The sequence below is a fragment of the Amblyomma mixtum genome, chromosome 3 (genome assembly GCF_055824585.1).
Source record: "Amblyomma mixtum isolate Tamu chromosome 3, ASM5582458v1, whole genome shotgun sequence".
Taxonomy (NCBI): domain Eukaryota; kingdom Metazoa; phylum Arthropoda; class Arachnida; order Ixodida; family Ixodidae; genus Amblyomma; species Amblyomma mixtum.
This window is the reverse complement of record NC_143014.1, coordinates 41580322-41596372: the sequence shown is the minus strand read 5'-3', so window position 1 is coordinate 41596372 and position 16051 is coordinate 41580322. Positions and strand designations below refer to the sequence as shown.

At 44.1% G+C, this 16051-nt stretch overlaps 1 protein-coding gene across 2 annotated transcripts in view; it reads right to left on the bottom strand.

The window, feature by feature from the left end:
- Positions 1-16051, bottom strand: part of Rrp5 (Ribosomal RNA Processing 5) — an 86016-nt gene that overhangs the window by 1983 nt on the left and 67982 nt on the right. For both annotated transcript variants that reach the window (XM_089578845.1, XM_089578846.1), the window contains 4 exons: positions 15405-15972; positions 14060-14244; positions 12405-12573; positions 9071-9224 (listed from right to left, as the gene is read on the bottom strand). In XM_089578845.1, the coding sequence (XP_089434971.1) occupies positions 9071-9224; positions 12405-12573; positions 14060-14244; positions 15405-15972 (1076 nt within the window). The remainder of the gene's footprint in view (positions 1-9070; positions 9225-12404; positions 12574-14059; positions 14245-15404; positions 15973-16051) is intronic.

The following is a 16051-nucleotide window of genomic DNA, read 5'->3' as shown; positions in this document are numbered from 1 at the left end:
GTTATTCAGTGAAGAAATTTGAAAATACAAGCAAACAAAATGCTGCCCTCAACTCGATTTTGGCGGGGCTTCCCGCTCCTATTTCGCTCTCCCAATGACGGCACCTGGCGCAACCAATAAAAACAGCCAGCCAGAGCACGTCGCGGAAGTTTGTACTCCATGGTTGCCTGCTCTCTGTAACTCGTTCTTGCTGAGACTGGCAGCATCGTTTCCATGCCAGAGCGCCCCTGGTGGTGTATTTTTATTTTACTTGCTTTGCAGGGCTTTTATCTAAGACAAACAAGTTGTTTTTGTTGATCTAATATAAAACGCAGACAGGTGACAAAATGTGTCTCTATTTATTCACACAATTTGCAGTATATTTACTGTTTGTCCGATCATCAAGCTCGCGCCAGGTGATGTCATATCCGCTGCTAAAAACCCGCCACTGTGTGGCGACACCATCAGAGCCATGAAGTTGTTTTTGGGAGGACATTAAAATATTAAAAAACGGAATATACGCGGTATTACCGACGCTAATAGAACCATTATAACTCATTGTATGCAATCAACAGGCAAAATAGTTAACTAGGATTGTGTTTCTGGGCCTCTTTAAAGGGACAGGATAAGCAAAAAAATAAATTGCAATTTTCACTTCTGTTTAATTTCTAATACTGCATTCTTTTCTACATATTTTCTAGTACTGCACTTCTTCCTGCGTTGTGCATTTCCTATTAAAGAATAGCTTTGAAAATGAAGAAGTGAATGGCCAGGTACATTTTGTGCAGAGGCAGTCTTACCAGCCATTTGAAACATGATTCCATGACCGGAACTGAATTTTTCTTAGTTCAGTTAGAGTAAAAACATATTTAAGAACAATCTTAAACATATTTAAGAACATGACATCATTTTAGTCCTTCATTCGCACCATCTGGGTGCAAGCTCCAAAAAATGCAACTTCAGTACCAGTGGCATTTAGGAAGTGCACAGCAGATGCTGTCGTAACATTCAATGGCAGTAAAATAGCTAGAGCAAATGTTCTGGAGCCCTTTTGGCTAATTTGCAGCAGTAACACTCTCCACCGGCTAAGAGAAGTTGACAGGTGACAAGTTTCCTCTGCTGGCTGGGCAGCCCAGCAAGTAAAAAAAGAAGCCTAGGGAACTAAACAAATGGTAGAAAAACACTCGGATAAGTTGAACGATGACTATGGAGGTAGTGTCTATGGAATAAATTGCTCAGCAAATGTTGGCAATGGCAACGCCAAAAACTTGGGAATAAAGTTACTTTTTACTTTAAACTCATTTATTTCAAAATAAGTTTTTTGTTACGACGGTACCATTACCTTCAAAACAAGACGAGGCAGAAGGCCAATAGGGGATATTCAAAATTCTGCAAGTGCGCTTTCCCGCATAACAATGTTGCCCCAAACAAGATGGCCGACTTCGCTATAAAGGAACTGCGTGGGATACAGGACAGGCGCTAAAGGTGTAGATAGAATGTAAGAAACGTATTTTGAAAGAATCAAACAAAAAACCAATCTTTCTTGCTTTGTTTCAGCTGGAAACGTATAGTCAGCCATCTTGTTTGGGGCAACATTGTTATGCGGGAAAGCGCACTTGCGGAATTTTGAATATCCCCTATTCCTTGCCTAAGCTTTATTAGAGCATGTGGGCATATACTGAACAGAAATAACGCCAAAATAAGCCCTAAATCTAGTCTCTGAGCGAAAAAAAAAAAAAATGGTGTTTATATTGTGTTAGTAATTTCAGTTCAGTCAAAACAGCATGAACCAATGACAATAATGATATGAACAAGTAGGTGCTACCTCAATTGGTTGCTGGGAAAAGTTAACCAAAACATGCCCTAAAATACAAGGGAAGAATAGGGCTTACCCTGTCCCTTAAAAATTGCATGTGCAGAATAAATCTTTCAGATGTGAGGAACTGACACTGATGTATGAAAATGACACTCAGGCCGCGGAAGATGAAGCCATGTGCACGCAACGATTTGGTTTTCATACGGAATCAAACTTGCATTATATTCACAGCTGCATTGTATCTGTGTAAATGTGGTACTTTTACAAGACTCAGCGAAATCGATAACCTGATAAGTGAAAATAAATAATTATTACATAAAGGGATGAGAACAGCAGGATGAAAGGTATTTCTGATTATTTATTGATTTTATACACGTGTTAAACAAGCAGCCAAATATAATTATTTTACAGCTATTTCAGAGCCATGCCATTCCCGACATCCCATACAGTAAAGGTACTGATAGAGATTTTTGCTGGTCTGAGTGACATTACAATAGAGGGGCTCCACTATATATGAAGAGTTTCTTTTTTTTTTTTTCGAAATGAGCCAAATCCACCTAAACAGAAACCAAGAAAAAACGCAAAAGTTTGTTATCCACACAAAGTGTGGTGCTATCTAAGCTAAGCTGCTACATGCTTTACATGTCAGAGCTACTCTACACCGCAATGTAGTGAAAAATTAGCAATTAATTTAGTTAGTATCAGCATGTAAACTTTGAATTTTCCTCTTTTCAATCTGAAACTGGATATGCTCAGTTTTGTTCTGAGAACTTTTTTTCCTAGACAAAAAAATAATGCTTAAAAATGATTATCGTGTGTATACAGTACCAAAACAATTCGAACATTCAGGGGCACTGCTGTACAGTCAAACCTCGCCTCGATATAACAAACACGGATATTACGAATTACCGGCTATATTGAACGCAGTTGACCATAAAACGGATATGCCAAACTGCTAAGTGCCAAGCTGTGCCCACTTGGATGGTAGGCGGCAGGCTTTGCCTCACTACACGACTGACTAGTGGTGATGCGGCAATTGCTTGCACCAAGGTTCGCACTTTATCTTGCTTGTACCAACTGTGCCACAGAAGATATAGCACGGTGAAGAGTTGGTACCCAGGCGGTCAGCACTCATTTGCACCTCTTGCACCTGTGAGTAGTGCCCTGGAACCAGCAGCATGGTCAGTTGTAGTATTCTAATAGCCATCCTGTGCTCACACCGATTGTCGCGGAGGTGGTGAGAACGGTGAGAGCTTTTGTTCTGGTGTCCAGTTTTTCACACGTCATTGCTGTAATGCGGGGAAGTCGTCTAACTGAAGTTTGGTGCTCAGTTCTTTGTGGCCTCTGGAATAACCCTTTTTCATAAGATGTGGTGGCGCCCTATGGCGAGCGGTGAAAATTAATAAACTAGTTTTACTAGTAGTAGTTGAAATCAAACGCATGTGGACGACACAGGAGCGATCTGGCTCCACGAAGAGCCAGCTGCGCCTGCAAAGTGGCAAGTGTGTGCTTGACTGCTGCCGCCAGCATGCGCCTGTCACTAACATGAACTGTGCATGTGCAGCAGAAGGTGGCGGTTTGATTTGCAACCAGTGGAGTTGGAGAAGGAGCGCGCACACGCAGAGCAGCCTTGTGAAAAAGACGGATCACCACGAGCAGCATAGAAATGGTGCTCAAGCTTTTGAAAAGGTCCTTCCCTGCCGCCATCCTTTCAATGATTAAATTGCGCTTCTCCCCTGTGCGAGTTATTGACAAATTTTTGTATTACTAATTTCGGCTTTATCGAACTATTTTACAATTTTGTTACCTGTTCGCTATAACAAGGTTTGACTGTAAATGCAAATAGCGAGCTTCGGTTGCACACTAAAGTGGTAGCCTTCTTTTCATGTGTTCCTACTTCAGCAGCGGAAAAGTAAACGTCAACTAGCTAGAATGTATGGGATCTAGAATATATTTTGCCTCACCGTAGCATTCCACATTCATGAGTGGTAGCGAAATTGTAGCTGTGTACAGGACGCAAAACAACAGGATAACTGCTAGTATTGTTGTTTCCTCTCTACCTCTGTAGTTTCGCTTGTAATAATAAAAACGCCTTTGCCAACTAGCCCAACTAAACGCTTTAACATTCACTGTAGTAGAGCCGCTTTTTTGCTTCATTGGCGACAGGGCTAATGATCTCATCGTTATTCAGTTTCAGTTTCAGTTTATTTCCCACAACAAGTACAGGGCATGTACGAGGTGTGGCGGGGGTGACGGGATAAAAGCTGCGTCAAGGGCAGTTTGACTGGCCCCGTCTCCCCGAACAACATGGCAGCAAGCACGACAGTTCAGAAGGACATAAAATATATATGGTGGTAAGAATAACAAGGAACAAATGGAAAAAAATATACGAACAAGATAAGTGCAAAAACAGTGAATGAGTGCATTAGTTCAAAAATACAATCAAATCTTACAGTATAGGTTAGTTATAATGTCGAATAATTTTTTCTTGGTTAGAACCCGCATCTGCTCTTCTGTTAGCTTATATTTGTTAAGTGTACTAGGCAGCCTGTTTCGAAGCATCTGGAGACCGTAGTTAGTATGTGATCGCGGAACGTGCCAGTGTTCATGGTGGCGGGTGGAGCGAGATGATATGTTAATCTGCAAGTTTGCAATGGCTCGTAATGTTGTTATATTTTTATGGATTTCAGATTTCAAAGATGCCAGCAACTGGCGCTCATAAAGCGTGGAAATTTTAGTAATCTTGTATTTAAGGAATAGGTCGGAAGTGTGGGCATTATATGGAGAGTTTGAAATGGCTCTAACTGCATTTTTTTGTAATGTAACCAATCTATTTAGTGATTTCTTGGTGCCAGTACCCCAAACAAGATGACAATATAATAGATGAGGTGCAAAAAGCGTGTTATAGAGCATTAGTTTTTGGGGGACAGGTAAAAAATGTACTTTTCTGGGTTCGTATCTTCCGCCGATCTCTTCACATCCTTCGCAGTCAATGAGAAAGTAATGCTGGGGCAGGAATAAATGAAACCATGTTCCAAACAGTGTGACCTATGGAGCTTAAGCTGACAAAAAAGGCTCTAACGAGTGGATTTGGCTCATTTTTTTCTTATATCAGCATTATATGGCTCATTTTTTATTTGACATAGGATTCGCGCACAGATTTTCTGCTGCTGAGTAGTTGGTTTGGTTTATTGGGGTTTAACGTCCCAGAGCGACTCAGGCTATGAGGGACGCCGTAGTGAAGGGCTCCGGAAATTTTGACCACCAGGGGTTCTTTAATGTGCACTGACATCGCACAGTACACGGGCCTCTAGAATTTCGCCTCCATCAAAATTCGGCTGCCGCGGCCGGGATTGAACCTGCATCTTTCGGGTCAGCAGCTGAGCACCATAACCACTGAGCTACCATGGCGGCTGCTGCTGAATATTCATCACTGTTTAAGTGAAGCGTTTGTTTCGAGAAGGAAAAGGCTCACAGGATCCAGTCCGCGCTCCATGGTGGATTCACAACCACGGTGATGAATTATCCAGCCAAAAAAACCTGACCAACAATTAGAACCCCGTTCATACGTTTTTCACCGGACCGGGAAAAAAAAACGTAACAGCCGGGAAAACGCAACAGTGAGGAAAGCACCGAAAATTAATGAAAACAGTGCAGCTTTGACTTGAAACAATTAATTTCCGCAAATTGACCCTAGGACTTTAAAAAATCGAGAATGGTGGATTGCAGTTTCTTTCGCTCACTGGAAAGAACAACGCGTTTCTCAATAGCAAAGGCCGCATTGCTGTCAGCGTCGCTTTGCGGTGCGGCCACACCGCACGCACGCAGCAGTGCTGTGCAGTTCACGCGCTCACTGCAGTCCACGCTGAAGCGACGTTGTGCACAGCGTCAAGCACTGAAATGTTCGTAGGCTGCTCGCAGCGCTGCTCCGCGTAAGCCGCCCTGGCTGCCTGTCGACTGCGTTTAGTACGCCCAGCTTTTCCTCAAGGGAAAGCCCCTTCCGCTTACTCAACGCTATCACGCCATCAAAGCACATTAAAGATGTTGTTGCGACTGAGAAGGATGAAAAGGAAATTGCACGGGCCCTGCCGACTGGCTCCAGCCGAGCCACCACCGCTGTCACTTGCAGATAGAGGAGAGTTAAAAGATAAAAAGAAAGAGTGAAAGAAAAGACGCGCTGATAAGCGACCAGCCGCGCGCCTCCTCCTCACCACCTCCCATGATAAAGATCGCGGCGTTCGGCGTGCGAGGCAGATAGCCATCTAGTGGCGGCCTCTCCAACTCGCGTGCGGCTTCTTGCAGCCAGTTCCGTAGCCAAACCTGGCCAAGACTCGTCAAAAATCAAAATGCCGGTTGGCGCGCATTGCCCGGTTGGGTTCGGGGAGCCCGGTTGCGACGTATCATGCGGGATCGTTTCCTCGGCTACGACGTAACAGCGGGGTTCCCAATACATTGGATCCTATGGAAGCTATGCCGGGACCCGAAGAAAACGACGTAACAGCCGGGAAAACGCAGCAGTGAGGAACGTAACAGCGGGGTTCTACTGTACTCCCTAACGCAAAATTTTACTGCAGCTCATTTTGCAATATGTTGAGGCAGAAAACTTATGATGCAAAGCATTGCCGCTTTGTTGCACAAGGCCTCTAAACTATCGCACTGAACGAATGCTCCTCAGTGCTGGAGAGTGGTGCAGCGCAACCCTTGCCCAGTTGTGGCATCCTCGCCCACGCTTGCTGCTCCCCGCGAGAACGCACTGCAACATGCTTGTCTCATTGCTTCAAGGAGGAATGCCAAAGCCACAAAGGATGAGTCTTCGCTTGGAGCAGACCATGAGGAACGTGGCCCACACACTCAGAGTAGCACATGCCCGCTCCCATCGTAAACGGCATGGACTCCACAAACGGTCCCCATAGACGTCCATGTATGTGCTGGTTGCAGTTCGACTGCCGATTGATGGACTGGCAGTTTTGTGGTAGACCTTTTGCTGATTAGAACATAATCAGCTGCTCACCTGTGGGGCAATTAAGGGGCCCACAATCACTGCGCAAGGAATCACCTCACTGCAGCAAGGCAGTACGTCATTTTTCATAAACCCTCTATGTGCGCCGTTTGTAACAGAAGGGTTGCTGGTGTATCTGCTTGCTACAACATCCATCGCAATCACTTCTGCGCATTCTAAGCATGATGGTTATCTGTAAAAGCGTTTAGGAAGCCATTAGGCAACGGCTGGCGCAAACTGAGTGCGATCCCTCTCGCATGTACCTTCCATCTTCATTTTTTCACCTTACGCTTCCATCTTTCTCTCTTCCACCCCTACCTCCAACTCCGCCTTTTGATCCTTGCCCTGCTTTTGTGATCACGCTACTTTCAGCCTTCGCTGTGCTCTTCTCTTGGCTACAGTATCTCTGCTGGTTATGCTGATGACAATGACGACATGCAAGCCAGGAACAGGCACCTAAGAGCTGTGCTGAAAAATTATTTTCGTGTTGTCTTCAACATTATTCCTCCAAGGGAAGCTGCACATGTGTGCTGAGCACTCCCGACATGGCAGAATATATGGTTAATCACCCGATAATGCCACCCTCGCCAGCCAACAGCCAAATCTTCCAGTGCCTGGATATGAGGTCCTGGAGAAATACTGCAGTAGAGGCCAGGGACAGACCCACTCAGAATATTTAAAAGGACACTGAATAAAAATCTGGAAATACTGAGAAAGCACAGGATTTTGATGAGTAAGGTACGATTATCCAAGTATAAAGTCATCAATCCAGTTATCTTTGAGTGCATGGCTGTATTTTGGACAATTTGTGCGTGGTGGCTGGGCTGCACTCAGTGTGCGCCTGCCTACGAGCTGGTAGGCATGACATCATGCCTACCCTCAGCAGCGTCGTAGACAAGCTGGCTTGGCAGTGCGCAGTGCTACCAGTACCATATTGGCGAAATGTTGCTTTTTTGGTTCGCCGTCACTGCAGACGATGAAGATTTCTGATTAACTCTGACCGAATCAAGCAAGCAGTCACTCAAAATATAAAACCACAAGATGCAGGAAGAGAATCTTGAAGCGTGGACACAAGAAAGTTGAACATAATGAACTACACAATATAGCAAAAGCGTGCTGGCGATAGCTAGCGAAGGGTAAGGCTGACACCACATCCTGCATTGTGAGAGTTTTCACACACGGCCGCTAGGTGCGGCGGTTTGAGAAATATTAATTTAAATAGCTACTTTCTGCTCATTTCTATCTCAAAAGAGTGCTGTTCTGGTTACTGTCAGTGCCACAGCTAACATATGGGCCAGAAATCTCCAAGGCACATTTTTTGTTCACTGTCCCTTTAATCACATTTTCTATAGTTGGCTGAAGCTGACACAAGCCACGGCAAAACCAGGTGCACACTGGCCATTCCACTGCAAGTATACCCGCATAGGATTGCTACCCCACATGATGCACGAGCACGCCGGGTGCAACGGTGCCAGCACTTACTGGCAGCTGAGTTTTCCTAGGTTTACACGCTGGCATATGACATCTGTGGCAAAGGTCACCTATGGCTATAACAAAGCGACAAGTATAACGAAGAAATCCCACGGCATCTTCGACTTAGTTACAACTAGGTTCAACTGTAATATATAGGCCGCACTGCAGCCGATTGCCTGTACAGTCGCCACGTCATACAAGGGAGGAGTACTATGCTACAGTGCTTAAGACATTATTTCCATATTTATAAATAGTTGTAACTCACGGGAAACTACAAAACAGAGTGCAGAGGCAGGATGAGGCGGGAAGAGGAGGAAGGGTCGACTTGTATTTGGTGTCAACTTTTTTTTTTTTGGCAAGCAGGGGCTATAAGTTGAGGGGTAGACTTTTGCGCGGCAGTACGTGGTAATCTATATGGAAGTTTGCGGGGATACAGTGGCTGCAGCTAGCAAAGGACAGGATTAATCGGAGAGACATGGGAGAGGCCTTTGCCTTGCAGTGGGCGTAATCAGGCTCACGATATGGTAATCTCAAAGTTTGTCCAATATAAGTATAGTGCGTTCCCACGACAAAATTTTTTTTGCCTGGGTCCCATTTTTGCTGCTGTGCTCAGCTAATTCGAAAACGCAGTTAATTAGAATATTTTTCACTGTTCCAGGGACTTCAAATTAACGAGGTTTTACTGTACAGTATGATGCAGTATAAAAAAAATGCTTGCAAATGCCTTTACTGCCATTTGAGGTAATTCACTTCAATTCAGACCGAACTTTTGACGTGGCCAACAAAGAGCAATGTGCACTCACGTTCCCTGCTTGGCAAACTTTTGAGGGCCCATTGCAGAAGTGCTCTGCAAGCCTCAGCCTGGTTGAACTTCATGTAGAAGAGCCCAAAGCTGAGCCAAACATCTGCATGCTGCTTGAACTTGTTCAGCATCTGCTTGTACAGCTGTTCAGCTTGCTGCAAAAAACAATTTATCACACAATGGAAACAAAAACAAATGGTGTAAAATGTGTTAAAATGGAGCGTGTGCACACGCAAATATGCCCACACACATACCAAATCACTCACTGATGGCACAGAAGTATGCTGATGGCACAGATGGAATCTGCTGGGGGAAGCCGACATTCGAAACTTACATTTGAATGTCAGTTTCGAATTCATGTTCGTCTTTCAATTCCATCATTTTAAAATACTTTGATTTCCTCTCCATTCTTTCATATTTCTCTTTTTGTTTCTTTTATGCCGATGGCATATAATGCAAAGGGGGGGGGGGGGGGAATGCTGGGGTGACATTAGACATACTCAGCAGCAGATTCTCTAGCTGCGATACTTCTTTTTCCCACAAAACAGGCTCCTTTTACAGGTTAAATAATTTGTTGCCAACAATATGAAAGCAGCTTAATCAGCAGAACAAGGCTGTGTTACGTGCAGCCTAAAGAAAATGGTGCTAGGCACAACTCAACAGCCCAGGCAACAATCTGCTGCCTTAGCTAAAATCACATGCAAGAAGCAGTCTTTCGAATGCTGGTTGGAGTGTGTCCACTAATCAAGCACACAGGGGCTGTGCAATGTCTTACTGCCACTGGCACTGAGCACATGCATATGATTTTTTTTTTTTGTTCTGCTTATGGACCTTGACCAAACTATCCACTTTGAAAGGATGAAGGTTTGTAGCCCATTCACTGATGGTGATGCCATTGGTAGTACCAATATGTCCCCATATGTAATTTCAGGAAGGAGTTTTGTCACCAGCAGAAAGCTGTTACAGGACTTTGACCCGACTTGAGTAGGGGCACACTTTATATCCACATCAATTTCTTGTCATTTTGTCAGCAAATGATGTCCTCCAACAATGCTGAGAGCACAAATTGGAACCAATTGGCATGCCCTTTTAATACAGGAGCAACAGACAACAGTAGAGCCCTGTTCTCGACAAGTGACATAAAAAGCAAAAGTATATCATAATACTTGATTAATTATAAAAGTTGCAATTAATCGTGAAAGAATTGATACAAACTACACTCAGGACAAGTGCAAAACAACTTTGTGCAGTGCAGTAGAAGCTATGAATATGAGGTGACTCCTTCCATAAGTGTGCTGCTCTCAAGCACTCACAACAACAACAGCAACAATAATAATACATAACAATACCAGGAAAGAATAAGTTCAGTAACTGGCTCACTTTTGGACACGTGAGCCGCACTGTGAGGGAGGGATGATGGAGGGAGTGAAAGAAACGCCACACAGAGGGCTCAGGATTAATTTCAGCCACCTGGGGTTCTTTAACATTCACTGATATTGCACAGCACATGGGCATCTTTTGCATTTCTAGCTAGAGTTGATCCCGCGTCCTCAGGCCCAGTGACTGAACATCCTAACCACTGAGCCATCGTGGTGAGTTGCACTCACAAAACAACCACACAGATCCAGAAGCTGGCCGATGCACCTGTAGCTTCCGATGAAGAGCCACAGGACGCTGTCCCCAAGCATACAGGTAGTCTCTGATGGTGCTAATGCAAAAAACTGTGCCTCAATATAAGTGTTGGCATAGCGTGGTATGTATATGGTGTTTAAGACCAAAGCTTTATGCAACAAGGCATGCAACAGTGGAAGGCTCCAATTACATCGACCATCTAGGGTCCTTTAACGTGTATACATCGCACAAACACAGGCGCTTTTTACACGACAGTGTTAAGGGGGGACACTACCCAAAAAGTGAACTTTGAACCGCTTGCTCGATTTCATTGAAAGTTGCGAATATCACTGCTGGGACCACCTCTGCCAAATTTTATTATTCAGCGGGGGGGGGGGGGGGGGGGGGGGGGGGGGGCTTGTCTTGATCATTGTAGTGCTTAAAATAAAATAGGATGATTTTCAATAATGTGAGTCTATTTTTCTCATCTCCTGTTTCTTCAGTAAACTGTCAGCTTAGAAAAACTATCATTCCAATATTACTTGATAATATTGGTATTGTAGCAGGTTTTCTGGAGCAAAATTTTATGAGGAACACAACTGTGCACACAGTTTGTCTATTCTTTCCCTTTTCTCACACTGAAAAATGACTTTAAAAACATTAACGTAAAATGAATATCCAATGTCATTCTTTGTATGGTATCATTTTTTTAAAATATAGGAGAACTAAGCAAAATAATTCCATAGTTGTGTGCTCTGGACATTCCCAATGCCACATAACACAAGAAATTGGGAAAATTACTCTTATTTTCAAACAATAGTTTTCCTAAGGAAGCATAGTCATCCTTGGCATAAAGGTTGCGTAACCTGCTTCATATTTATTCTAGAATAATCAAATTTGGCAGAGATGGTCCCACCAGTAATATAAACTAGCCCCTCAAGTTTCAATCAAATCGAGCAAATGGTTCAAAAGTTCACTGTTTAGGGTAGTGTCCCCCCTTAAGGGTCTCCAGAAAATCCAGTAGCAGTGTGGGCGAAAAGACCCCAGAGAAGCAACGTAGATTATGTGACTTTGTGGCGCCATCACAATCTGCTCACCGGAATGTAAGCAAACTGCCCATCACGGCAGGTAGCAGTCAAATTAATGATTGGTTGCGAGAAGTTTCTCGGGGAGAGCAGCCTGGGTCTCACAAGCCCCACCGGTGGCAGCATCTGCCATCACAGGGCAGTGGCGCATTGCCCACGCTGCCCCAGGAGTGGTATGAGGACTCCCAACAATCTAGGAATGTAGAGAATGACCAATTCCACGTGTATGGGCCCTAACCCATTAATGCTATCACGCCATAACCTTAGAGTGGAGCTGAAGTGTCCCATCCACTCTTTTTTCATTCTTGCCTCCATCAAAACACAGTTGCTGCAGATGGGATTCGATGTCATGACCTCTGAACGCAGCAGCCAAACACTACAGCCAGTTAGCCAACATGGAGGGTCTGTATAAATGTACGTACCATAAATTTGCTTCACAGTGTCCAATAAGTGAATGGTTCTTGCACCAAGGTGTCAACTATGCCAGTGAGACTAGAGGCATACATAGTTTCATACAAAAGAGACAATGAATGCCAGTATGCCGAGAATGCCTCCAGCAAAGCGCTCAATGTGGGGCTGAGCCACACATCCAAATATTAGATGGTGGAAAAAGCAGCATATGCCCCAGCCGGTACTAACCTCTTGCTTATTGCCGGCCACATAGACCTGTGCCAGGTGCATGTAGACTTTGAGAGGCTCGTTGAACTGCAGTGCCTCCTTGAAGACGCTATCAAGCGAGTCCTGGGTGCCATACAGGTGCTCCAGGTTGAGTAGTGCTGTCCACACATTCAGCTTTTCCTGCTCTTCCCTGCATTACATAGGTCACACAGCAAATTTTGCTGCACTCAGCTCAAATGTGATCTGCATAACAACTAAATGGCAGCACCTTCGCTTGAGCATAAAACCAGCCAATGCATTCAGGAACCTAGAACTCTGCTGCACTACAGAGTTAACAAGCACTGCAATGCTGTCACTCTGGGCTCAAACATCAAGTGTTGTGCTGCTATAGGATGAAGACACAAATAGTGAATGGTGCTCCCTCCACTCCAAATTGCAGGCTCATTTTGTGCTCAGAACTTCACACAATGGTCATGGCTAGTGGCAGGTTTCAACTAATACTGTGTTTTATGACTGAACACGCATGGCTAAATTAATACAAATACAGTACAAGCCATCATGCACATGGAAATGGGGTGCAGGCAAGAATGCATCATGCAACTCAGACATGAGGAGGGCTATTTGGCTGAATGCTTGCGAGGTCAGTCATATCTCGGCACAGCTCCTCACCCCTTGTCGGGAGCCCATTCAGATTAATCAGTATAAGCAAAGCTGCGTCCAAATTAGTGAGTGTCCGATGCCATAGGTGTTGGCAGGAACCATCGTAGCAGCCCGAATTATCCGTATTTGCAAATAAATGATGGTAGAATTGATGACATTTTACTGTATAATGCACTGCAGTACACAGTTACATTGCAAAGCGGCCTTAGCAGATTATTATTATCTTCCTGTGGACTGCAAAGGTACCATCTGCACCACAACAGCAAAATTCATGCCACAAGTTACATGTGGGAAGTAGCAGAGGGCTCTTCCTCTTCATCAGATGACACGACAAGCTATGCATGTTTAAAATTTAATGCGCTAGAGCACTCTAACCACTGAGTCACTGCAGCGGGTCTATAAATCAATGGAGAATGACAGCACAGAGTAGCGGAATCTGTAATGTGCGCATGGGAGTACAAAGAGTGAACTTCATGCTGAAACAACTTTGAATATCTAGGGTTGGTCGGATGGGTATTTAGTTTCAAATATAATAAGTGGGCAATATTTTAAGTAGACCCTCAAAGTTCGAGCCACATGATGATAAAACATTATTCCAATACAGGCCATCTCTTATATTTAGGTGGAGAGAATAAAATTATAAAGCACATTATTTAGGTCGTCAACCATATGGCAATCAAACTTTTAGCATTCTCAGAAAACAAGTTGAAGTTAACCCCATAGCAATGACTGGTGTACAAATTTAAGGCAGCAAGAAGATCTGCTCTTTCCATGTTTAGTTGCGAAAACCAGCCAGCTGTCTTTCATCATGCTTATATGCCAACAATGTTTGATCATAATTTTTAGTCGGCCCTCATTGGTTTTGGACACTATGTCTGGAACAAAGGGTGACCTAGAGTTCAAAAAATACAATAAGTAGCTAGCTACCTGCAATATAAAAATTATTAGAGTTAGGAATTTAATTTAAATGCAGCCTTCCAAATAAATTATTTCCAAAAGACAAAGAAGCACTTTACCTGAATTCAATAGAAGCCAAAGCACGCCTTGCCACAGCACGTGCCTTCTCAATTTCAGCCTGCCGCAAATGAAAGGCCATGTAGCGAAGCCAGACTATTGAGCTGTTGGGTGACACCAGCACCAAACGATCAAAATCATCCACTGTTTCAGGCTCACGGCTGGGGTCGACCAACATACGTTCCTTCTGCAATGTAATAGTAAGGTACACGTTAAAGGAGTCCTGCAAATTTTTCCATGGCTGATAAATGTTTTTTGTGCCTTAATCACTACCTGTCTAAGAGTCAAAGCCTGCATGCCATGACTGCCTGGTGAGGGCAGCTCACAACCCATGCTGCAGCCAATATTTGACCCAATTCTATTTTTATTCACCAGCCTCTAGGCTCTGGCATGCTTGTGGGTTTTGGTTTTAGTCTCAAGGTTACCAATATGGAAACTGTGCCAATCTCCTTTTTTTTTTCTATGAATTAGAATAAGTAGAGGCTTTCCATGTTTAAAGAGTGCGCATCTGAGGCCTTAGTATTACTAATAAAAAAGGAGATAGTTTTACACAGACTATTGCTTTTCCAGTGCAATAGTTTGAGCAGTTTTATTCACAGCTTCATTACGACGCATGCAATTTGGAATGCATATATTCTGTCCATTGAAAATAAAAGATCACAGTCTGTTCTTATCGTATTCATGTTCCTCAAGTTATACCACTGCACCCGTATAGGAAGTGCAGCTATACAGGAGAATATTGAAGATACGATCACAGCTAATAAGAATTTGTAAAATTCCCTAGCCAGAGTGCACTACGTACAATAGAGAAAATTTCTAATGCTCCAAACACTCTGCCATGTCGATACGGATGATAAGCCGCAATTGCACCTCCGAGCACTAAGTACTGCCCACATATCACTAATGCCACAATTTCCAGTCATGTGGTATGCTCTTCGAGCAGCGAACGGCAGCACGCGGCCCCCGCATTGTTGACATTGTGACAACTAGTTGTGGGTAAGGACTGTGAGCAGCGAGCAGCGGTGCGTGGCTATAAATAAGTTCCACCAGTTGTAAACAGATCTGCATGAATGCACTTCCACTGCTTCTGCATACGAATTTTGTTCATTTTGAACAATACGAATATTTATCGTGACCCTGTGAAAATCGAATGATCAATATTCTACTGCACCACCTGTACAGTTATCTGTCTTCCACTGTATGAAGTTATGAGACTCAAACATAGCAGCAAGCCAGTCACAAGAACTCAAATGCAAGAAAACGACACCAAAGGGGATTAGGCTTTAACAACACCTGCAATGCAAAGGTAAGTGGCACTTTGTGACAAAAAATGAATATCCCTCTTGCCTTGCGCAGCTCTGCCTCAGCCTGCTCTCTCTCTTGGCGAATCTCCTTGTGGCTTTTTCTGGCTTTGCTTCCGTCGTCTTCATCATCACTGCTGCCAAGTGATGGCCGCTCGTTCAGGAGGCTAGCCAAGTCTGGTGTAGCTTGGACATCCCAGCTAAACCCTTCATCTAAGCTTAGCCGTGGCAGTGGGTCCAGACGTGCTCTTTTTTCACTGCTGTCGAAGATAGGCTCATCCATTGATGAAGTTGACAACTTCCTCTTGCGAGTCGCAGTTGCCTTCACCGGCCCATAGCGGACTAGATCGAGGAAAAGCCGTCTCTCCGAGGCCTGAATCTTTCTTACGACCACATCGACCAGCTCACCCACTTTTATCGCCTTATGGTTCCGTTGCAACAGAGCTGGCAACTTTGACATAGGTACCAGCCCATCCACGCCGCACCCCACAGTTACAAAGCAGCCATGCTTGTTTAAGGTCTTGACAAATCCTCGCAGGGTAGAGCCAACAGAGAGGTTGCTTAGTGCTACCACTTCCTCATCTACAATCTCGCTGTCCCTGTTGGGATATAATCTGCAACAAGTAATGATAAAAAGAAAGGGTGACTTATGAGAGCAAATAAAGAGACGCCATGCTTTAAATCAGCTCAACA